This window comes from Chlorocebus sabaeus, chromosome 25 (genome assembly GCF_047675955.1).
Source record: "Chlorocebus sabaeus isolate Y175 chromosome 25, mChlSab1.0.hap1, whole genome shotgun sequence".
NCBI lineage: Eukaryota > Metazoa > Chordata > Mammalia > Primates > Cercopithecidae > Chlorocebus > Chlorocebus sabaeus.
The window spans coordinates 48,884,664-48,909,398 of NC_132928.1; the positions used below are offsets into that span (position 1 = coordinate 48,884,664).

The window sequence follows — 24,735 nt, forward strand, 5'->3', positions numbered from 1 at the left end:
AGGTCCCACTCACCGGCTGCCCTGGGTAATGGTGGGCACGATGTCATGGCTGGCACGGAGGGGCCGGGTCCTGGCCTTCATGCGGGCACGCTGCAGCAGATGCGTGGCTTCCTCATGCCTGGGGCTCAGCACAGGCTCCGGCTTGGGACCAACGGTCCTGCAGGGTGGCACACAGGCCAGGGTGGAGGGGGAGGGATTAGAAGAAAATAATGCGGATTAGGAGGGCTTTAGCAGTGTTAAGCACTGGCTCTGCCAGAAAAAGCGCTGCATGTGCCGCCTTCCTCCTCTAGCACCCACGCACAGGGAACCCAGCCTGGGGGCCTGGGGCCTGGGGCTGGAAAATGGCCCTACGTGGCTCTGGATGGGGGCTGGGGAGCTGGCCTGGCCTTGGACATCTGCTCAGGCACTGGAGGCAGAGACCTCAAGAGGATCTAGAAAGGGTGGGAGAGTCTCCAGATTATTCTATTGTTTCCTTCCCCAGGCAGACAGCAGGAGCTATCTGGGAGGAGGAGGGAGAAAGGGCTTGGGGTTGTTGGGCTGGGCCTGTGCCCAGACAGATGGTCTCTCCACGCATCACCTCTCTCTCCTTCTGTCTCTCTGCACCCACACACAGCACCACACTAGTTCCCCCTGCAGATGCAAAGAATCAGGGCTCTGTCCAGCATAGATTGGGCCCTTTGGGGGAATGGCATTTTTATAAATCCTGGTGTTTTCTTGCCTTAGTCCCAATCCAAAACCATCAGGCACCAGCTCAGGGCTCACAGGCTCAGGGCTGAGAGACATTAAGCTGGACCCAAACCAAGTCAGCAAATGGCTTGATTTTCGTAATAATAAGGGTCCTCCACTAGCCCCCACCCCCTACCAGATGTGCTGCCTCCCTGGCCAGTCCAGAGTTGCAGAAAATGACAGCAGTCCTTTTTCAAAGCTGTCTCTCAGCCACTGACACACAGCCTGCGCTGGGTTACAGCTATAACAGCAACCCACAATCTCCCAGTGACAAGCCGTCGTTCTCCACAGAGCTTGCTCTCTGCAGCCAGGCTGGCCGAGGGCAGGTGTTCTCTCCACTTGACAGATGAGGGTGTCCAGAGCAGAGAGGAACACTGGCACATTGTTCAAGGTCGAACCTCAATTGCAAGCTGAGCAGAGCACACGACAGCCAGCCCACTGCCTCCAGCATCGTTCCGCACCCTCTGTCCCCTCCCGCCTTGGGTCTCAGAGCAGGCAGAGGATGTTTGTGGCTGGGGGCAGACACGCTCTTCGGGGTAACTTCATCATCCCCACTGGCTGCCCCTGTCCTCACCGTCACATATGCTGGGCTGTCCTCAACAGTGAGGGTCCACAGGGCTCCAGCAGGTCCTGATCTCAGACCTGCAGCCCCTCACCCCACCCTGTATTCCACATGAAAAAGGGGGCCTGGTCCTGACTAGGGGAAGGGACCAGGCAGTTTTCTTGGATGACAGAGATGTGAGTGGAAATGGCACAGCTCTGAGGCCTCCAAGGAGGGCTTCCTTGGACATCCTTGGACAAACTCTGGGCAGACGATGATTTCTTTTCTTGTTTCCTTTTCTTTTTCTTCTCACTATTTGCATCGAACCCTGCTTTGAGGCCGCTGGGGAGCAGGAGGAGACTGCTAGAAGAAAGGCACCATCTGTGCCTGTGAACCCTGGCAGGGCCCAGGCATGGCTTTGGAACAAGGAGGGCTTTACTGGAGTGATGTGAAAGCGAATCTCCAGGCCCGCTGCCCCATGAAGCCTGCTTTGGCAGGAGAGGCCTCCCTCTGCACAGCTTCCCGAGCAGACAGCTCCTCCAAGGTGGCTGAGAGCAGCTGTGCTCCCTGGGGCTCTTGCTCCAACAGCAGAGATAATGAGGCTACCAGCCCGGAGAGGCGCCCCTGCAGCCGTGGGCCTCTGGCTGCCAGCCCGCACACCCGGAGCCTTCCCCCTGCAGCCGTGGGCCTCTGGCTGCCAGCCCGCACACCCGGAGCCTTCCCCCTGCAGCCGTGGGCCTCTGGCTGCCAGCCCGCACACCCGGAGCCTTCCCCCTGCAGCCGTGGGCCTCTGGCTGCCAGCCCGCACACCCGGAGCCTTCCCCCTGCAGCCGTGGGCCTCTGGCTGCCAGCCCGCACACCCGGAGCCTTCCCCCTGCAGCCGTGGGCCTCTGGCTGCCAGCCCGCACACCCGGAGCCTTCCCCCTGCAGCCGTGGGCCTCTGGCTGCCAGCCCGCACACCCGGAGCCTTCCCCCTGCAGCCGTGGGCCTCTGGCTGCCAGCCCGCACACCCGGAGCCTTCCCCCTGCAGCCGTGGGCCTCTGGCTGCCAGCCCGCACACCCGGAGCCTTCCCCCTGCAGCCGTGGGCCTCTGGCTGCCAGCCCGCACACCCGGAGCCTTCCCCCTGCAGCCGTGGGCCTCTGGCTGCCAGCCCGCACACCCGGAGCCTTCCCCCTGCAGCCGTGGGCCTCTGGCTGCCAGCCCGCACACCCGGAGCCTTTCCCCTGCAGCCGTGGGCCTCTGGCTGCCAGCCCGCACACCCGGAGCCTTCCCCCTGCAGCCGTGGGCCTCTGGCTGCCAGCCCGCACACCCGGAGCCTTCCCCCTGCAGCCGTGGGCCTCTGGCTGCCAGCCCGCACACCCGGAGCCTTTCCCCTGCAGCCGTGGGCCTCTGGCTGCCAGCCCGCACACCCGGAGCCTTCCCCCTGCAGCCGTGGGCCTCTGGCTGCCAGCCCGCACACCCGGAGCCTTCCGGTGGCAGCTGTGGCTCCGCGGCTGTCGGAGGGCATTTGTCACAAGGCTTGGTGGGCAGGCAGGAGGGCGCCCAGGCAGCTGGCCAGATGCTGCCAGGATCAGCCTTGCCCCCAGGTTTTTAAGCCATTTTCCAGCTTTGCTATTTCCTTTCTGCTCCCTCCTCTTGGAGCTGTTGCTTTTTTTTTTCCTCTCATCAGCTGTCTTGCTTCAGTTCCTGGCAGACAAGCTGGTTCTCCACTGATTAGAAAAGCAGGGCTTTTTAGGCGCCTGGAGGCATCCATGCAGTACCACACTGAGCACAGAGGAGTGGCAGTCACCTTCACAGCCTGCAGCCAAGGTCACTGTGCACCCTGGGGAAGCGGGGGCCTGACCAGCCCTGTGGAGAGAAGGTGGTCTTCCTCTGAGGCAGGGAGTAAGCAGGAGAAATGGGGTGGGTGCTGAGTCTGTCCCGTCTCACTGCCCACCTTCAGCTCCCACAGTTGCTCTGGAAAATTCCTAGAAGGGCTGGGGTGGTCAGTGCCATGGCCAGGCAAAGGCAGTTCCCACCTAAGAATAGACGGCTTTTGCCACTCTCTTGAAAGCCTGCACTTCTGGAGCTCATTAGCTCAGAGGGTGGAGCATAGGAATAAAGTGGCTGAGTGCTTTTCCTCCCTGGGCCTCAGTTTCCCCAGCTGCAAGCAGTGGGGACTGGAGAGGGGAGAGAACTCACAGTGCTACCCTGTGAGCCCAGATCTTTGGCCACATAGTCTGATATGCCATAAGGTGGGGTATGGGATTTCGAGGTTCCCCCCTTGGGGGAGGTCCCACAACAGATGTTTGGCCCCCACCAAGTGGCAGAGCCTGTAAAGAGCTCATTGTTGAGGAAAACTAGAGTTCCATTAGCGTATGCTGGCCCTTCCCCCACCCCTCCAGCCACCTGTGTCCTCCACTGGTTCACAAGGACAAAGGGCGGCGTGCGGTCCCCTCCTGCTCTGGGTACTCCCGTCTCGGCCAGTTTCCTGGTGGAGGGACAGGCTTAGCTATGGCTTTGCTCTCCCTCCAGCCAGCTGGGGCAGGAGAACCACCATTGCTCTCCTAGCCAAGGAGGTCAAGGGGACAGAGTGGCCTTCTTCTGCAGTCATCAAAATCCTGGATTAAAATAATAAGCTCAGCGAGTCTGTGTTCAACCCTTTCAACTCAGGTACATGGATGGAGAAATCATTGGGAATATACAGGGATCTGCCGCTTCCCAGGTTCCAGGATGCACCCAGTACAGGGAGAATATGGAGCGTACAGAACATAGAGAAACTTTTCTACTTAGCATTTGTTCCACGTTTGCGTATTTGAAAGCTTTCTGATGACCATGGATAGAGCTCTCCTACTGTGATTCTGTGTGCAATTTTCTGAATGAGGGGAAGTGGAAAAGGTGCACCTGGAACTGGTTCTGGGTCATGTGCTCCATGAGGGCAGGGACCTAGCCTCAGACTGTCAGCTTGGTTGCACCGGTCCCTTCTTCCCAGGTCTGCAGGACATGGACAGGACACAGCCTAGAGTGGCGGGGAAGTGTGTGGCTTGGGGTACAACCCCTGCCTGGGGTTCTACCCTGGACAGCCACTTCCTAGCTGTGTCACCCTGGCAGGTTACTTAGGAGTTCAGCCTCAGTTTCCCTATCTGCTAAATAAGGGCCCAGTTGTTAAGTGAGAGTGGCTCCTTTAAAAGAGATGAGCACAGAGCTGGGCTCTTGGTAAGAGTCTGTAAATGTTAGCATTTATTATCATTATTTTATCATTAGCACCATTGTTTTGTGAAATTACTCTCACCCCCTTACTAAGCAAAGGATGGAATCCCCGAATATGTACTAAAGTCACCTGCAAAGAGATCACCTTGTCATCAGCAAGGAGAAGGCATGTTTGAAGTGACAAACACCATCTTGTAGCTGGAGGGGGCCTGGTGGCTTTGCTCTGGACTTTGAAAAGCCTTTGACAGGGCTCTATAGAAAAGGTGGCTTCCACAGGATAGAAAACAGGAGGTGGCCGGCTGGTCGTGGAGGAAAGCTGACTCCCAGACAGGCAATAGGCCCTCCTGTCAATGGAGAAGGAGGAGTGGGAGTCCTTAGGAATGGCAGCTGGGAGAACCCACCTCCTGCAACACCTTCGAAAGGATCTGCGTGGAGGCCTGCAGGGTGCACCTAAGACGCCGACTTCTGAGGACAGCAGAACCACCCTGTTCCTGCCTTCCGGAAGATGAACAGATTCCCTGCTGAGCTCCAGAAGGAGGCTTCGGGCTGGCCCTTTGGTGAGAACCCCCTGGCCTCAGGTGTGGGACCTGGGTGGCCACAGAGGAGGCAGGTTTCTGAGATGCCCTCAGATAGGGGACCAGTGGCCTGTTTAACTCTGGTGGGCAGGGGAGAGGGTTTCCTTTCCTAGAATTTCAGATGAGCTCCCACAAGTTGAATGGCCTTGGGTAAATGGACTTTCTTGAGCTCCTTGATTGGTCAAGATTGGGAACATCATGAGATTTTTCATGTGTATGTGGGCGTGGCAATGACGCAGCATGGGACAGGGTATCTGGAGGCTCCAGGTGGCACTGGGTTTGTGGTAGGGCTTCCTTCTCCACTCAGACACTGGGAGCGTGTTAAGTATCCGAAAACATTGTTGAGTGGTTACATTTAATTTTTTCTTTTGCTTTAGTCTCGGTGGGACTGGGAGTGGTAAGGGGGCTTTCCTTTGTGCGTGTATATCAGTGGGGTGGGATGGGAGCTGGGGGTGGTAAGGACAGGCAGGGGCTCTGCCGTTCTTGGTTACACCCATGCCCCGGGGTGTTCTCAGGCACCTCTATAGCCCTGGGCATGCTGGGGTGGTGCCAGAGTGTCTCTTCTCCAGCACTCAGCCGGGACTCCCCATGCCTCCTTGCTGAGCCCTCACTCACACTGTGTACTACGTGCCTCTGTCAGACATTTCTAAGAGCCTTTTCCCTGCACACACTTGCAGGCACTGGGTCCCGGAGACAACAACAGCACAGTTCTTGCCCCAGGAGCTCAGGGAGGAGATACACCAGTGCCAGCTATGGCTGCAGCCGGTGCAGGGCACAGTGAGAGCAAAAGTGACCAGTTCCATGTGAAATTGTACTGGATCACACCCAGTGGCCGGCTCGCGGGGGAGCTCTGTGCTTCTGTGATCTAATAAATATGGATTTGATCCCTGCTCTTGGCGCCTGGCACACAGCTCCTAAACCCTTGGAATCTCAGGAATGATCAGAGTGTCTTTTGTATGGTAATGAGACGGCTGGTGGCTGAGCGTCCCTAGATAGCTTCGGGATGTGGGCTGGTCACCAGAAAGACCAATCATTTTGAGGGTTGGAACATTCAGCCCCACCCCCTAACCTCTGGCAGGGAGAGGGGCTGAAGTTTGAGCTGACTCCCAGTGGCCAATGATGTAATCAATCATGCCTACATAATGAGGCCTCCACAAACACCGAAAGCACTGGCAGGAGAGCTTCGGGACAGCTGGGCTTGTGAAGGTTTCTAGGGGGTGGTGTCCCATCTCCTGTACCTTGCCCCATGTCTCTCCTCACGTGGCTGTTCGTGTCTTTTGTAACATTCTTCATAAGAAATAGGTAAATGCAAGTCAAGTGTTTCCCTGAATTCTGTGAGCCGTCCTATAAAATTAAACCCAAGGAAGGCACAGTGGGAACCCCGATTTACAGCTAGTTGGTCCGAAATGCAGGTCACAACCTGGGACTTGCGATTGGCATCTGCAGTGGGCGCAGTCCTGTGGAGCCGAGCCCTCAACCTGTGGGGCCCGATCCTATCTGCAGGCAGACAGCGTCGGAACTGGGTGGAATCAGAGGGCAGCCAGCTGGGTCGGCCAGAACGTTGCTTGGCGTGCGGGAAACACCTGCGCACGCTCTGGCTCTGGCGGCTCGAGGCGAAGTGCTCTGTGCTGTGTCGAGTGTGTGAAAGTAGGAAAAACATTTTGTTTTTTCCCATCTCAGTTTCCAAAAATGCTAATTAACATATTAAGCTTTAAAAGCCTGAGATTTTTCTCACAACTGTGGGCCTGACCACTTGAACCACAGGCCAAGCTCCTGAAATTCTTTAGGGCCGCCTGTCTTTAACTTAGAGTCTAGAAACTGCTTCAGGGGAGGGAGTTTTGAACTCCCAGGAATCCCAGCAGGGGCCTGAAGATCGGGACCCACCCTCTCCTCTCCCTCCCCCCCACCCCACCACATGTGAAGGGTTCTGGTCCAACGATCACTCACAGGGGTTCCCTGAAGGGTGTGTACACCAGGGACTGGGCTTGTGGATCCCCACAGGGGCACGACTCCACCACATGGACGAGGGGAAAATAACCTACGATGTTCCCTGCACTTCTCTCATCACTAGGGCACACATAAAACAAAACGGAGACCTCTGCTCCCTTCTCCCCACAGCGACCAGTAACTAAAGGCCCTGCAGACACACTCAGGACCTGGGGCCTCCTAAATCACACGCACACACAGAAGGTTCTGATTTGCGTGACCTGGGCCACGCAGCAGCACCGCCTCCATGGAGATGGCCGAGGAGGCCAAGGGCCTAGGGCCGGCTTCCCTGGCGTGGGCTCCTGAGCCTCCGAAGTGGATTTGGTGCAGGGTCTGGAGCCAGCATTGCCCTGATTGCTGTGCTCCTCACTGTCACACCCTTTCACTTGCACTGGGTTACTGGGATCCTAAGGTAATCTGCGATCCCAGTATGTCTCTCAGAGGCTCAAGGAAGGGAAGGGGCCAGAGCTGGTACAGAGACAGTGAGAGCACAGCGCCCCCCATTTCAATGTCCTCCCACTTCTCTCTTATGAGTCCTTCCAGGCACAGATCCCCTTTGCCCTCTGTGAGGCCCAACCTCTCACCTCATCCTCTCTCCCAAAATCCAAACCCCATATCCTGAATCATCCAGTAGTGACCTAGGAGAAAAATAAGCGTATCCCATGGAGTCCATCACCTGCCCTTCTTTGCCCACACTGAGAACAGAGCAGGTTGGGAGGGGAAGGAGACCCCCAGATCCCTAGCCCAAGGCGTGGCCTGTGGGAGCAGGGACAGGGCGGCTTGTGGCAGTGCCGCACGATGGTGAGAGCGCAGCCCTTGGGGCCAGCAGCCCTGAGTGCGAATCCTAGCTCCAATACTTGGCAGCTGGAGGATCCTGGGCAAGTCACTTAACTCCCCCCAGAGAGGTCTCTCTGTCAGTGAAACAGGAACAATAAATACAATTTGTTATTAGGATATAATGGGAAAGAAGGAACAGCACTTAGCATAGCTCTTGCCACGCAAGAGCTCAAAAATGGCAGCTACTGGCATGGGCTTTTGCCTGCCACTGGGAGGCTCCCGTCCTCCGCAACTGAGCCTTCTTTTGCCCCTCGTTAGAGGGGGCACAACCTTGGGGTTGGCGGCCAGGGGTCTCCTCCGCATCTGACCCTTAGCCTCTAAGGTCCTGAGTGCTTGCCTCCCAGGCTGACTCCTGGTGACTGCCCCTCACAAGCCAGGCCCGCCCCAGCCTGCTCCCAGCCTGCTGCTGTGTTGAGCTCTGCTGTCACCGTCACATCATGAGCTCCTTGTCCCATTGCCTGCAGAGCAGTAACCATTACGGACACCACCAGATGCATGCCGGGTTAACTTGGTTGTAATGATTATCTGATTGCAACACTTGACTGAATGTGAAGCAGGACCTCAAACCCTCAGAAGATCCAAGGGGCTCATGACCTCATGAGTGAGGTCCTGTGCTTTCCTCCTGCCAGAGCATGTCCTGACTGATGTCCTGGGGCCCCCTTCGGGGTGGCCATCAAATGGTCTGCCACAGCCTCAGCATTCTCTGCCCAAGGTCCTAAGCCCCTTAGAACAGACAGTAAGCCCCAGAACCCTGGCCTCGAGTGGCACTCCCGGGGCATAGAGCTGAGGGAAGCTTGCCTTACTCCAGAGGTCTCTTGGGAAGTTCATTGATACAGAAGTAACATCAATCACTCCATCCTGCTCCGGGGAGAGAGGGAGCCCTGCATGGTCTTGGGGACCACCTTTAATGTCTGCCCAGGAGACGCTGGGATACAGCCAGGCAGGGAACCCTATCTGAGGGGCTTCAAGACATGGCCCTTCAGCCTGGGCATCTACTCAGCAGGGACCTCACTGCAGAGCGCTAAGTGAGGCCAGCAGGGTACTCGGAATGACTCCCAGACAAGGTGTGTTTCCCCACAACACTCTGTGCCCTGATTGCTGGACACTCTAAGGGAACATTTTGTTAACACTCTTTGAACAGGGTCCTAAAACTCGCTAAGAGACCTTTTCTCTCTCTCCACACACACCATACAGTACACAGGTGCGCACACCCTGCCTGAACTCTGAAATGCAGCCCGTGGCTGCTAGAGGCCTGGCAGGTTAAACAACAGCCCAGAGACCCCAGTCCTGAGGATTCTACACAAATACCAGCTCCTCACAGCACTAAGGGAAAGTCCCTCCTTACCCCACGGTTGAGGTCTCCTCCTTGAAAATGAGTGGGCCTTATTCCTTAGTATGCAACAGGCTGTCAGGAGCTTTGGCTTCTCCTTTCAGCAGTGACCACTGAGCAGAATCCCCAGTGGCTGTATCTTCCCACTGGGCCCTTCCCTCATCTAGGGAGGAAGTGTGCAGGGGGTGGGAGCAGCTGCAGGCAGAGGCAGCACCACCTCTGCAGCAGAGGGCATCTGCCCCAGCCCTCTCCTCCAGGGCTCCGCACAGAAAGAGGGAAAAAGACAGAAGGCGACTTGAACAGGGGCAGACAGGGGAGCAGAGCCAGCTGAGGCCCACGGGCCTTTCTGCAGTCACGCTTCTCAACGCTGTGGCAGGGCCAACTGGGGACCAGAGGAGGGCCTGGAAACAGCAGCCAGGGAGGTGGGGGAAGGGATACCTGGCGGAAGGGGAGGCAACTGTGATTCCAAATCATAAATAGCAAGGGAGGAAGGAGCCAGACATCCCCCTCTCCATCAGACCCTTAAGCAAGCAGAAGCCCAATCACATGAACCTGGGCTGCCCTTACTTGGTTAAGGCAGGTGTGGGGGTAGGGACTGCGATGGGCTCAATGTTTGTGTCTCCCCAAGATTCCTATGTTGAAACCATATCCCCAGTGTGAGGGTGTTGGGAGGTGGGGCTTTGGGAGGTGAGTAGGTCATGGGGCATGGCCCTCATGAATGGGATTAGTGCCCTTCTAAGAGGCCCCAGAGGGCTTCCTTGCCCCTTCCTCCACCTGAGGGCACAGTAAGAAGGCACCATCTATGAATCAACCAAAGGCAGTCCTCACCAGACACTGAATCTGCTTGTGCCTTGATCCTGGACCTCACAGTAAGTTTCTGTTGTTGGTAAGCCACCCAGCCTGTATAGGCTTTTTGTTATAGCAGCCCAAATAGACTAAGACAGAGGTCTGTCCACACTTTCTAGAGGGCGGTTCTAACTGAGTGGGATTTGTGCAGGAGCTGCCTTACAGCAGTGCAGCAACTGTGTCGACCTCTGCCCTCCGCAGAAACCACAAGACCTCGCGGAGGCTGACATCACCAGACAGCTGGGGAAACGAGAGCTCCAGGACCTCTCAGCCTCGTGGACCAGGACCCTGGCAAAGACTGAGGCTGGGTTCAACCTCTGTGCAGGCGCCAGCTGCAGTCAGGCCTGCAGATGGCCCCACTCCCACCTTGAGTGTACTCTTCTCACCCTGCCTGGCTCAGGACATTGCCCATGAAGGACAGGCAGCCCCATTTTCCCCGCTACACCTCGGTGGGTCCAGCTACCCCAAAATATTTGGTGGAGGGGCTGGAGCGAAGGCCGCGGGATAGCATGGTGAGGTAGGAGGTGAAATCTTTGACATGATCCCAGCACAACCCCTTGACTGGGAACGGAATTGGGGTAAGGCTTTATACACTTTCCCCAAGGATTTTCACACCCACGATCTCACTTCAGCCTCATAATGGTCCTGTGAAGTGAACCAGACAGATGCTAGTTCCCCAACTTCACAGATAAAGAGGCCTGGGCAAGGGAAATGGCTCCATGGACACGGAACAGGGAGTTAGCAATGCGCTTTGTTCCCTGGTGGTTTTGCTTAAGTAGCAGGGAAGCACCAGCCTGGGGGATGTGGCGGTGGGGGTTACTGGCAGTTTCTACAGGGTCTCAGGGATGATGATGTCCACTGGTCTGCTGGTGCAGGAGTCTGCCTGCCCTCTCATTTTGGGAGGTCTCCTACTGTCCTGATGCTGAGTAAACAGAGGGACCATGGCGAGGAGAGAGGGAGAGAAAATGTGGGCTCTGAGCTCTTACCTGTTCTGGCCGGAGTCCTGCAGGGAGGTGCCCAAGGCCCAGTCCACATTCCCCACTGGTCGCTCTAGGATCCAGAACAGAAGCAGAGATCAGGACAGAGCCAGAAACAGGGGTCTCAGCTGCCACTTAGTGAACACTGAGAAGGGTTTCTCCAGAAGCAACTTACTCCCCAGATAAATCCAACACCTTGCCTGAAAATTGGAGGCCGAGCCTGTCACGATGACTGCTGTGGACACAGCCATATGCTGAGAGGACCACATGCCGGGGCTCAGGCATGCGGTGATGAATGAGCTTGTGAGATTTTGGAATGAGAAGGCAGGAGGGGAAAGAGGCTGTCCTCTCGGGTCTGGACACTTGTACATCCCATTGGTGCTACCGTCTGAGCTCAGCCCAGCTGCTAGAATGCCCAGCCTCCTTTTAGGAAGGGGTTCCTGTCTGCTTGCCCCACCAGAGGGTCCTCACTGAGGGTGAGGGCATGTCACTGGAGGGAGAGGCAAAAAGCCACTCCGGAAAGGAATCCAAGCCGCAAGGAAGACATCATTGGCCTCTAACCCCAAGCACACAGGGTGGCCTCCCATTGGTCTGCAGGGTCATGGGGGGCTTCAGCAGACAGGCTGCCTGTGAGGCTGCAAAGAATCTATGTCAGAGCCAAGAATAAGAGGCCATCCTGATGACTCTGGGGACAGGCAGCTGTCAGGCTCTCCCTCCTTTCCTGCCCCATTCCCTCTGTGGGACCCGCTCCTCCCCTTTTCCTCCCTCTGGATTCCCTCCTGCTCCCTCCACCACCTGAACCTCCATAGTGAGCTTCACCTGGTGCAGCTGTGTCCCAGGACGGAGTCCGGGCGGGGGGTCCCGCCTTGCGGGGGCTCTGCCCAGAAACACTGAGCATCTCCTGCAGCAACAGGCGGTTTCTCTCCACCCGATCAGACAGGGACAAGGCACTGCTCCCAGTGCCCAGAGCCTCCAGGTCTCCAGCTCTCCAGCGCTCGCCCAGCAGGGCTGTCCCGAGGACAGATTCCTCCTCAGAGGTCAGGGATGTGCTATCCAAATCTGCATCTGTGACCACACCATCTGGAAAAGGGGAGGATCTTCCTGTCCTCGGGCTAGGAATGTGGATGATTTTGTTACAAGGCCCAGGATCCCCAGGCCGTCCGGGAGTAACTCCATGGATGGGGCTCTCTTGCAAAGAGCTGGGCCCCAGCAGCGGACCTCTCTCATGGTCAGGCAGCGTCCATTCGGCTTCTGGAGGCCACGGGCTCCCCCTGTTGCAGCACTCACGCCCAGGGGCAGGCGGCCTGAGAGGCCCAGGGCCCCCATCCCTGGCGGGTTCCTCCTCATTGGCGCTGCCGTCCAGCTGCCCATCAGGCAGCTTTTGGGTATGAGGAGCCACCACAGTACCTGGCAGGAAAGACCCCTCTGATGAAGTCCCGGCTCCCCCTGCCTTGCCTCGTCTGCATTTGGGTTTCTTGGGGGATGACCGCTCATGGGAAGCAGAGCAAGGGCTCACTCCCTGTTTGGCTGCTGTCATCTTCTCCTTCAAAGCCCTCACCTTGGATTCCAGCACAGAGGGGCCTTGGAGCTGTACCCCCCATACTCTGGGAGGCCGGGGGGCCATCGAGCTGGATGTTCTGTTTTCCTGAGGGCAAGGCCAGGGTCTTGGGGGGTGTCCATTATCCATCTGTGGCTCAAGACCACTCCACTCCACAGCTGAGGTCCCCTCCATGGGGCTGGCTCTTCCACTCCCTGTCTTGGGCCCTCTGGAGGAGAAAACAGACAGAGCTCCTGAGACCCAGCACAGGACAAACCCCCACAACCTCCTGGGGCCCCAAAGTGTCTTGGTGTTGAGTCCTGTCCAGATGAAAGTAACCTGGAGACAGAGCAGGGCATGCCCTCTAGATCAGTGGTCCCCAACCTTTTTGGCACCAGAGGGACTGGTTTCATGGAAGACAGTTTTTCCACGTATCGGGGGCAGGGTGGAGTGCAATGGTTTTGGAAGGAAACTGTTCCACCTCACATCATAAGGCATTAGATTCTCATAAGGAGCTTGCACCCTGGCCCCCTCACATGCGCAGTTCACAGTGACTTTTGTGCTCCTATGAAAATCTAATGCCGCCGCTGATCTGACAGGAGGCGGAGCTCAGGCGGTAATGTTCACTTGCTCGCTGCCACTCACTTCCTGCTGTGTGGCCTGGTTCCTAATAGGCCACGGACTGCTATGGTCTGTGGACCACTATTGGTTTGTGGCCTGGGGGTTGGGGACGCCTGCTCTTGATAATGTGAAAGCGCTTTTTTAAAAATGCAAATCATTGAAGAGTGCAAATAAGTTATTGTTGAATGTTTTCTTCCAAGTCTGAGTAGTGTTCTAGTTTTTCTATCCCCATTTTACAGATGGGCAAAATGAGGCTTCAGAGGACAACTAATCCTATGCCAAATGTGTACCACAGTGAAAACCAGGGTGATTTCCCAGTCCTTGGCCTCTTGCTTTCCTGAAGGGTAGTTTCAGTGGAGGATGCCCGCATCTGCTAACAGGCAACATGCTCTTCCCTCTCCAAGGGGAGCCAATGAGGATGATGGACATCAGGAAGACACCAAGCAGGATCTGACCTCCGGTAGAAGGTGCTGCATCCAACCTCACCCCGACCCTTGATGCCCAAGCCACAGGAGCACAGTATGGGGTTGAGCTCAAAGGGAGACCTTGACCAGTCAGGAATGCTGATCAGGCATCTGCTCTATGCCAGGCGGGACTGCAAGTGCTTTCAAACACACTCCCCCCACTAATCCTGTCCCTAACAGATTGGCATTATTGACTAGGCACAGTGGCTCAGGCTGTAGTCCCAACACTTTGGGAGGCTGAGGTGGGTGGGTCACTTGAGGTCAGGAGTTTGAAACCAGCCTGGCCAACATGGTGAAACCTCACCTCCATTAAAAATACAAAAAATTTGCCAGGCACGGTGGCTCACACCTGTAATCCCAGCACTTTGGGAGGCCGAAGCAGGTGGATCACGAGGCCAGGAGTGCTTTGTGCCTGTAGTCCCAGCTATTTGGAGGCGGAGGCAGGGTAATTGCTTGAACTCGGGAGGCAGAGGTTGCAGCGAGCCAAGAATGCGCCACTGCACTCCAGCCTGGGCAACAGAGAGAGACTCTGTCTCAAATAAATAAATAAATAAATAAAATAAGTAAAAAATACAAAAAATTAGCTGGGTGTGGTGGCAGGCACTTGTAGTCCCAGCTACTTGGGAGGCAGAGGCAGGAGAATCACTTGAATCCAGGAGGCGGAGGTTACAGTGAGCCGAGATCCCGCCACTGCACTCCAGCCTGGGCGATAGAGCGAGACTCTGTCTCAAAAAAAAAAAGGCTTTGTTATATACTTCTACAGATGGAGAAATTGAGGCACAGATTACAACACAGAGGTGCTAAGGGGAGGCCCAGTTTGGAATCCAAAGCTTCTCATTCCAAGCCCAGGCCTTTTCCAAAACATATAGTGATCACTTAACCCTATTCCCCTTATTCCGCAAATGAGAATGTTCCATCCCCAGAGGTTGGGTGGCTTGCCAGCGCTGCACAGATCCTTAGCAGCATGGCTGATGTTACCCCTTCACAAGGAACGAAGGTGAGCAGGGGTTTGACTCAGGGTGTTGCATGCATATCTACATGCCACAGCGTTTTAATGTTGATTCTACCTTCTGAGAAAAATGCAGCTTTACTATCATACATCTAGATGTGCCCCACTTGAAGTAAACTTTGTGCATAAAAATCCGTATGTGTATAAACTTCAAATTAGGAGTTATCCACTTCATAACACTGACCAAGGATTCACCACAAAATCCTCTTAAATGGCAAGTCCCTCTGTAGTTGTTTATTACAATTCAATTTATACACAAGCTTTCAGGAATGCACACATTTTATAAAGCAAAACACACGTATAATGCGAAATGTCACATCAGTTTTAAGCCAGTAAAGTTTAAGGATTATCTTTAGGAGGACAGAAATAATTTGTTCTCTGAGTTAATCTAGAATGCAGCAAGTTTCTCTTTGCATCTCCTTCTTCTCTTCTCAAGTCCAATCCAGAAAACAGGGGATTAGAATGTAATATGAGCAATTTGTGTAAAGTTAAAAGAAATTTTTGTTTTGGGGGAGGCTGAAGCCAGAGGAGGCCGGGCTTGAGCCCGGAAGGTAGAGGTTGCAGTGAGCCAAGATCACACCACCGCACTCCAGCCTGGGCGACAGAGCGAGACCCTGGCTCCAAAAAATTAAAGTAAGAATTGTTAATGGGTAAACTGTGGAACAGCACGCCAGAGACCTTAAAAATGAGACCCTCCCACTGGAGTCCCCTGGGCATGGGCTTTCGGGAAGATCGGTCAGCTCGGAGCCGCCTGGTTCTGTGGCTCAAGCACTGTGATGTATTTCCTCTAACTCAGAGGGGCCAAACGAAGATGGACGTGAAGGGCAGGCCTCCCCACGACCCTTCCAGCTCTGAGCCTGCAGGAGGCCTGCCTCCCAGTGTTGGGGCGACCTGGGCTCCCCGCTCCGCCGCCCCGCCGGTCCGCCACCCCCGCCCGGCCGGCCTGGCGTTGCTTCCTCTATACTCACTGGGGGCTGCTGCCCGCGGGTTTGGCCGCTGCCGCCTCTGTCCCCTCCATCCCTTGGAGAGGCCAGGCCCTCTCCAGCCCCTTCTCCCTCCCAGGCCCGCTGCTGGGTTCGGGGAGGGACTTCCAGCCCCGAATCCGGGGCCGGAGTGCGGCCCGCAGGCCTCGCCCCTCGGGGCGCGGCCGACCGGGGGTCCGGGATGGCGCCGAGGCCGGGCCAGCTCCCGGCTCTGCGGGCAGCCCCTGGTTCCCGGGTGGGTCCGGCCCGCGCAGCGCCCCGCGGGCCGCACTCCCTCCCGGCGAGAGGAGGGGAAGCGGGGTCGGGCAGGGAAGGCGCCGGCAGAGAAGGAAGTGGCATCGGCTGTCCGTTCGCGGCTTTGCCGTAGAAGGGAAAGCGGCCAAGCCCGCGCCTTCCCGGCCCGCGGCGGGCAGAGGGAGCGGAGCGCGGAGAGGAGGGGCCGCGGGAGGGGCTGGAGGAGCCGGGCCTCGGCCTCCCACCCCGCCCGGAGCCTAGCGGGGCCGCCTCTCCCGCGCCGCGGCCCAGGGAGCGAGTGTCCCCGGCCGTCAGAGGCGCCGGAGGGAAGTCCAGGGCGGCCCCGAGATTGGGGACGACGGGGCGGTCGCCAGCCTCGCAGGGCGGTGGCCCCTTCCCCGCGGGAAAGCGGGTGCGAGAGCGGAGGCGCGCGGGGCGCACGGAGGACGGGGACCGCGGGCAGGAGCTGGGGGCGCACCACGTTCTCGCCGGGCTCCGCGCGCCGCTGGTAACCCTACACCCAGGGCTCGCCTTTCGGGGTGGAAGCTGAGGAATGCCTTTTGTGTGGACAAGTTTTCCGGAGGAGCCGGCCGCCCTCTCTGTGGGGCCGTCCATCGCTCCGTGGAGCCGTTTCCTCCGAGACCAAGGTCGATGGTTCCCGCTCTCCAGAGGCGTGAGGGAAACCCGGAGGGAACACGGTCCGCGCATCCCATCTGCCCCGGTGCCGGCATTGCCCGCCTCCGCCTTGGGTGGGGACTGGTTCTCATGGTCCTGGGGACTCCCGAGCAGACCACTTTCTGCAGCGCAGGGCGGGGGTCGCAGCCAGGGGCCGCAGCCAGGGACACTCCCTGCAGCCACCGCCCAAACCAGCAGAGCTTGCTTTCTCCTTCCACCCAGAGGGGGTGACCGAGCCTCACCTATTTCCAAGCCTAGTTTTTCACAGACGGGAAGCAATAAAAGTGGCCTCAGGAGATTCCGGAAATCTCTACAAAGAGAAAGTGCCCGTTCATCTTCCCTTCAGCCGACAGGCTTCGCTGTCAAGCATGGGGTAGTTGTGCACCTCCAGATGGCAGGACAGACACAGCAACAGTAAGGGCCGCTCAATGTACCCGTGCAGGCGAGGAGGGGAAGGACGTTTTCTAGAGGGGCTGCCTCTTGAGTAAGGAGAGGGTTACTGTCACAGGGTGGGGAAGGGGCGTCTGGCAGGGCAACAGGAGAGCGGAGCCTGGGGAACTGTGAGTGGATTGGCCTCTTGGCAATTTAGGAGCTTGAGAGATTATCCAGTGCAAACCCTCACAGTACAGGCCCAAGGTTGTGTCAGAGGCTTCGAACCAGAGCGACTCCATCTTGTGTGAGGGTGAGGAAAATGAGGCTGGGACTTGCTGGGCCGCATTCCCAGTGAGTTAGCTATTCACAGCTTCTAGATATTTACGGTTAAGAGGACAAATTAATAACGTTTACTAAACAGACCTAGACTTAGGAGTGTCCTGATATCTTGAGAACAGACTCATTCCTAATTATGCTTTAAAGTTAATAATATCGATTATTGCAAAATATAGTAATTTAGAAAATTAATCCTTTATCACAAACCCTTGTAGCAGAGCACATCTCCCCATGATCTTTTTTATCCTATGTAAGTATTAAGTATTGTACCTAGGGTGGACGCGTTCCTCCTCTTTCCAGAACTCCCTCCTCTGTCTATGGAGTAGTTGTACTTTCACCACTTTACATTCTTACTAAACTTGCTTTTGCATTGCACTGTGAACTCACCTTGCCTTTTTTTTTTTTTTGAGACAGAGTCTTGCTCTGTTGCCCAGGCTGGAGTTCAGTGGGGCGATTGATTCTCCCCCCTCAGCCTCTTGAATAGCTGGGACTACAGACATGCACCACCACACCCAGTTAATTTTTGTATTTTTAGTAGAGATGGGGTTTCACCATGTTGGCCAGGCTGATCTCGAAGTCCTGACCTCAAGTGATCCACCTGCCTTGGCCTCCCAAAGTTCTGGGATTACAGGCATAAGCCACTGTGCCCAGCCTTGCCCTGAATTCTTTCTTGTGAGAGATCCAAGAACCCTCCCTTGTGGTCCGGATTGGGACGCCTCTCCTGTAGCAGTTACACAGCTCTGGTGACAGGTGGTCTGCAGGGTCCTGGGTGGCCTCTTCCCTCCCCAAAACTCACCATGTTCCCAGAACAAGAAGTTCCTCTAACAAAGCGTTGGCTGCTTTTGCTTCTTAGTATTGATTGCTTCAAAGAGTGGTGCCTGCACTGTTTGCAGAGGGCATACTGGGCACCAGACATTGGCTAAGCAGTTTAAATTCGTTATCTCGTATTTCAGCCTTAAGAAGTGGGCACTGGCTATTGTCTCCTTTCTGTAGACACTGAGTGTAAGTGAACGCCCCAGGATCCACAGCTGAGTAGGTGGCAGTCCAGTCTCCTAGAGTCCAGGCCCTCATGCCAATACACTGCACAGCATCTGCCTGTTCCACATGGAAAGATTTAGTTTAAAAAAAGTCAAAAGATTGGTGAAAAAAATCATGAAGTGCTGTGATACTGAAAATGTGCTGGCACAGTGGCTTGGCCCTTCCTGGCTTGCTTATTCCAGCCGTCTAAGTTAAAAGCCCCTCAAGACTCCTTCCTCTCCTGCATGCCCAGTGTGAAGCCTGACAGCAGCAACACTGTTACTATTATTGGGGGCATCCTATGAGCTAAGGTACCCCACGTAGGATCCTTTACATCTTTACAACAACCACGCAAAATAGGTATAGTGTATCTCCACTTAAGTGATAATGAAATCGAGCTGCAGAGAGGTTAAGTAGCTTGCCTAAGGCCACACAGCTAGTATAGCTAGAACCTGAACGCAGCTCTGTCTGGTTCCAAGATTTTCTGCCTTGCTTCCTCTTTACAGAGGCACCTCTGAATTCAGACTCCACGGCTTCTGCTCCCACCCTCCCCCAGAAGTTAATGATCTATAAGGCAAGTTTCTGAAAGTTCCAGCAAAAGTTTAATGTTTAAAGAAAACCTGCCTCCCCCCAATCTTTTGAGATGCAAATAATCACTTTCAGTTTATTTGGGTTACAGCTTTCCCCACCCCCCAGGGGAGTGGGGCATCACATCTATACCAAGGCCTTAAAAGCCACCTGTCCTAAAGATACCCATGGGCACATCCTTAGAATGCTGTTGAATTATGACATCTACATGTCGAGGGCATTCTTGTTCATCTGGATTCTGTTTGGTTTAGCAGATATTTGTTGAGCTCCTATGAAATGTCAGAGACTGCAGAGACAAAATTTAGCACCGCAGACCCTACTTTTGAGGAATTTCTGGTCGAGTTGGGGAAGGGCAGGCACACAAACTTTCTGTATACGTGCTCCCATCCAGGTCAGCATAAGGTAGTGTAGGGTGCTCACAGAAAAGGCTAGATTGAGGAATGTGTGTTGGGTGAGAAGGGGTACCACGGAGAACTGGGTCTTGGAGAATGAGCAGGAATTAGCCAGAGGGGGAGGGGTGAGAGAAGGCATTTCAGGTAAAGAGATGAGCATAAACACAGGCTCAGAGGTGTGAAACTGCCTAGTTTCAGTGTTACTAAGTGTAAACTTTACCCAGGAAAGGCAGGGGAAGGATGAAGTTGCAGGGCAGGGGAGGTTGGGTTTGGGTAAGGACCTTGGACCCCACCCTGTGACTGGCAGCCCCTCGGGTGTGGTCTTGACCAACACCTTAGCCCTTGAGCCTGGCACATAACAATCTTATTTATTTCCTTATGCGTCAGACACTTTCATTATCTTCTGGAGGGAAGTCTAGGAGGAAAACAAATAAAATGTAAACAGTGATCACAAAGCCCCTTCCTCTGCTGAACAACTAGGGAAATGGACCATCCCAAGAAGCCCCTTTGACTTACTCTGAGTGAAAATACAAGCCTCACCCTTCCTCCCAATTTTCCAGCCTGCTCTGAAGGTTGGAAATACGGCGCCACGTGGGCTGCGGAAACTAGGTTTCACTTAGGATGAAGGGAAAAGTGAGGGAGATGGTTCTTCCAGCTCACACCATTAGAGCAGAGTGGGGCAGGAATGGGGTGGGGGCACACTTCTAGCATCCCTCGACTGTCCAGCCTAAAGGAGCTTGTCCAAATGGAAACCTGCATTTCCTAGTGGCTCCTGTCTTGCTCACAGGAACATGGTCCAAGGAGGCAACTGATCTGAGCAGCAACTGCTGAGGACCCCATTCCCAGCCCCAGGTCTGCCCTCATCACTTCCTCCAGCAGAGGAGTGAGGGCGCGTGCAGGGTCTACCACGCAGCTGCTTCCTCTCCCAAAACCCTCCCACGCTCCCCTGTACTCCCCACCGCGCTGCTGGGAAGGCTGATTCTGAGGCCTCACCTGTGCAGATTTTGATTCCTAAGGTTGCAGCAAGGCCCAGGAACCTGTTTCCTTCCAAGCTTCCCAGGTGATGTTGAGGCCCGGTCAGTTTGGGGAAGCGCAGGGCCTCGAGTTAAAACTCCAAAGCCTTTGCATGGCACGTGGGCTCATCTCTCATCCCAGCCCCGAGAGCCTGCCCTGCTTCCTCACCATATTGAGTTGTTTCCAGTTCCCTGACTGGTGACACTGAGTCCTGTCTCCTTGCCTTTGCCCAGGCATTCCTTCAGCCTGAAATACCTGCTTCACTCCACACGCACACATCCTGCTGTGGACTGAACTGGGGCCCCCTCCAAACTCATATGTTGATGCCCTAACCCCTCTGTGGGATAGTATTAGGAGGCGGGGCCTTTGGGAGGTGATTAGGGTTAGAGGAGGTCATGACGGTGGGGCCCCCACGATGGGATTAGCATCCTGACGAGAAGAGACCCCAGAGAGCTCTCTCCCTGCGCACCCTCCTCATCATGTGAGGATATAATGAGAAGGCAGCTGTCTGCCGGCCAGGAGGGGAGCCCTCACCAGCGCTTCACTGAGCTGGCATGTGACCTCAGACATCAGCCTCCAGAACCATAGAAATAATTTCCTGTGTTTTAAGCCACCCAGTCTATGGCGTTTTGTTATGGCAACCCGAGCAGACTGACGTCCCCATCCCAACTTGGCTGTCTCCTAGACCTTCCACACTCAGCTCACATGTCACCTCCTCAGGAAGCCTTCCCCCACTCCCTCCACAGCCCTCACCTGTCAGAGCACCTGTCCGCAGTTGTACACATCTAAGCCCGTGTGTCTCTCACTTCACAGAGACTTCTTGCGAGCAGCACCGTGTCTGGTCCTTCCTGTGTCCCTGGCCTCTAAGAGGTGCCCACCACACAAAAGGTGTGGACCAAATGCCAGGTGATTAAATAAAAGAAAAAATCCCTATCAGATAGCAATGCCTAAGAGAGAGAGGGGCCACGGCTTGCTAAGAGAATCAAGGTCCTCTCCAAAGGATTTGGTTCGTCCACACAGTATGGCCAGTCCTGCCCTAGGCCCTGTGAGAAAGGCAGCCACCAGCAGGGCCGGGAGCTGTGCCCAGACTTCCTGACTGAGCCCTGCTTACGTCCGATGCCCAGGCCTCCTGGCCCCTGGCCCCCTTCCCTCTTTTCTCTTCCCCAAAATGCCATCCATCACCACCAACAGCATTGGACTTATACTTCAATTCTGAATGAGCCTGGAAATTTGGAAATAAAATACCTATCAGAAGAAGAAATGGATGGGGGTAGGGGAGAGGAGAAGGTAATGAGAGAAAAGTGTGTGGAAACAGGCTGGGAGAGAATACTAGGAGAGATGCTGTCAGAGGACAGTTGGACACCTCCAGACTGCAGCCCCCGGACACGCCCCTCTGCGTGCTGCAGCACACATGGACACACACACTCGCACACATCAGCTCTGGTTGCTGCACCACCGTGAATCTACAGACGCCCGAAGGAAAACAGACGTGTGGCTCTTACCTGGTCGGGGTCATCCTGCACCACTCCCCCAGGCTGGCAGGCAGGAAGCCCACTGGGATGGGACCAGGACCCTGGCCAGGGATTTTAACTGCAGACCTCACTCTCTCTGCCCGCTCACTCTGCATCAACTCTGACTCTGCCAGGCATCTTTTCCCATGCCTGACTCCAGCTGCAGCTTTTCATTTCATAATCCTAATCACAGGGAAATGACTGGGATTAGGGATTTTTTTTGTTTCGCTTTGTTTTGTTTTTTCTGAGACAGAGTCTTGCTCTGTAGCCCAGAGTTGGAGTGCAATGGTGCGATCTTGGCTCACTGCAACCTCCGCCTCCCGGCTTCAAGCAATTCTCCTGCCTCAGCTTCCTGAGTACCTAGGATTACAGATGCCCGCCATCATGCCCGGCTAATGTTTGTATTTTTAGTAGAGATGAGGTTTCACCATGTTGACCAGGCTGGTCTCGAACTCCTGACCTCGTGATCTGCCCACCTCGTCCTCCCAAAGTGCTGGAATTACAGCTGTGAGCCACTGTGCCCAGCCGGGAAATACTTTAATACTCTCCCTCCTAGTCTCCCATGCTTGCTCTGTAGGAGGCCATCATCAGTATAAGGGAGGTCACCCGGCTTTAACCTGTCTGTCAACAGCCACTGTCAGGTTGGCCAAGTCAATTGTCTCAGCTACAAATGAAAAGAGACTCACGGAGAAAGATCTTGGAGGATGACTAAGACCTGAAGTCATATTTGTGACCGTTTTTGATCTTGAGAAAAATAAGAAAGTGTCCATACTGTATTAATGATTGGCTTATTTAATATGAGAGACTATGAAAACATATATTAGCATGACTCTCACCCCAACAGTTCAAGCTAAAAAAAGTATTTGACAAAATTCAACACTGTACCTAGAAATAGAAGCTTTCCTTAATACAACACAAATATTATATCTCAAAGCCAACATTTAACAGCCAGCATAGTTACAGCATAGTCAAACTCCAGCACAGTCCCCCCAGTTAGGAACGACACTGGAATGCTTCATATCACCATATTAATTTAACAATGGTCTATGATTCTGAAATGTGTAATTATTAAAAGGGAGTAGCCAAAATAATTCTGCTTTATAGAAGATATTATTGTTTATGATGAAAAACCCAAGTAAATTGTACTCAAATTGGACACAAGATAAATGTTCAAATCTAGTTTACCAGGCCAGGTGTGTGGCTCATGCCTGTAATCCTGACACTTTGGGAGGCCAAGGTGGGAGGATCACTTGAGGCTAGTAGTTTAAGACTAGCCTGGTCAACATAGTGAGACCCTGTTTCCACCAAAAAAAAAAAAAAAAAAAAAGATTCTAGTTTTCCTAAATACCAACATTAATCAAGTAGAAGACAGAACTGAAAGAACAAAAAAACTCAGCCAGAAAAATAATGGCCCATTTAGAAAAAAACCTTCACACTAAAGACATTTACAAGGATGTTAATAGCTACATTGTTCATAATATAAAATAATTGAAAACAACTCAAATAGCCATTGATGGTAGAAAGGATAATTGTGGCATATTTGTGAAATGGAATATTACATAGTAATGAAAATATAGCTACAGGCCAGGCACGGTGGCTCACACCTATAATCCCAGCACTTTGGGAGGCCAAGGTGGGTGGATCACGAGGTCAGGAGCTCGAGACCAGTGTGGCCAACATGGTGAAACCCCGTCTTTACTAATAATACAAAAATTAGCTGGTCATGGTGGGTGCCTGTAAGCCCAGCTACTCGGGAAGATGAGGCAGGAGAATTGCTTGAAACCGGAAGTCAGAGGTTGCAGTGAGCCGAGATCGTGCCACTGCACTCCAGCCTGGGTGAAAGAGCAAAACTCCATCTCAAAAAAAAAAAAAAAAAAAAAAAAAAAAAAAAAAGAAAAGAAAGAAAGAAAAGAAAAGAAAAGAAAAGAAAATATAGCTACAGGGAAAATATCACTGATTATCACTAACATGTTGAACAAGCAAAGCAAGTAAAAAAGAAACACAAAATTAAAAGATGCATTATTTTGGGACACATACATTTGGAGTGAAACTGTAATAAAAAGCAAGAGAATTATTAACACAGACTCACGGTAGTGCCCTACTGAAGGTGGGAAGAGAAAGGGGATAGAAATTGGGAGAAGGACGTGGAGGGGTCCAAAGGCAAAGGCAAAGGCAATGCCTTCCTTTGTTGGGTGATGACTGTGTGGGTGTTCATGTTATTCTTCTTAACATTGTGAGAGATATATATTGATAAATATATGTACAAGATAAATATCTTGTATGTATACATAACATATAATTTTTTAGAATGTGGAAATCGTGAAACATCTTTACCATGTATATTAATCCATTCTCGCACTGCTAATAAAGACATACCCAAGACTGGGTCATTTATAAAGAAAACAGGTTTAATTGACTCACAGTTTCGCATGGCTGGGGAGGCCTCAGGAAAATTATAAGCATGGCAGAAGGGGAAGCAAACACATCCTTCTTCACATGGCAGCAGGAAAGAGAATGAGAGCTGAACAAAGGTGGATGCCCCTTATAAAACCATCAGATCTCGTGAGAACTCACTCACTATCATGAGAACAGCGTGGGGGAAACCACCCCCATGATTCAATTATCTCCACCTGGTCCTGCCCTTGACACGTGGGGATTATTACAATTCAAAGTGAGATTTGGGTGGGGTACACAGCCAAACCATATCACCATGTATATGAAAGAAAATCTGGGTAAATGGAGAAATATTTATTCAGTACTCCTGGATACTTATTAGATATTATGAAGGTGAAATTTTTCCCCAAATTAATTTAAAAATTTAGTGTAATTTCAGTCAAGATCCCATAAACAGGCCAGGCGTGGTGGCTCATGCCTGTAATCCCAGCACTTTGGGAGGCCGAGGCGGGCAGATCACCTGAGGTCAGGAGTTCGAGACCAGCCTGGCCAACATGAAAAAAACCCATCTCTACCAAAA

At 53.9% G+C, this 24,735-nt stretch overlaps 1 protein-coding gene across 3 annotated transcripts in view; it reads right to left on the reverse strand.

The window, feature by feature from the left end:
- Nucleotides 1–16,080, reverse strand: part of KIAA1614 (KIAA1614 ortholog) — a 39,171-nt gene extending 23,091 nt beyond the window's left edge. For 2 of the 3 annotated variants that reach the window (XM_037985860.2, XM_073011719.1), the window contains exons 1-4: nucleotides 15,608–16,080; nucleotides 11,828–12,774; nucleotides 11,018–11,081; nucleotides 14–157 (exon numbers count right to left, since the gene is read on the reverse strand). In XM_037985860.2, coding sequence (XP_037841788.2) covers nucleotides 14–157; nucleotides 11,018–11,081; nucleotides 11,828–12,774; nucleotides 15,608–15,657 — 1,205 coding nt within the window. In that variant the 5' untranslated portion in view covers nucleotides 15,658–16,080. Of the gene's footprint in view, nucleotides 1–13; nucleotides 158–11,017; nucleotides 11,082–11,827; nucleotides 12,775–15,607 lie in introns of those variants that run through there. The other variant, XM_073011720.1, reaches the window with a different exon arrangement.
- Nucleotides 16,081–24,735: the final 8,655 nt, after the last annotated feature.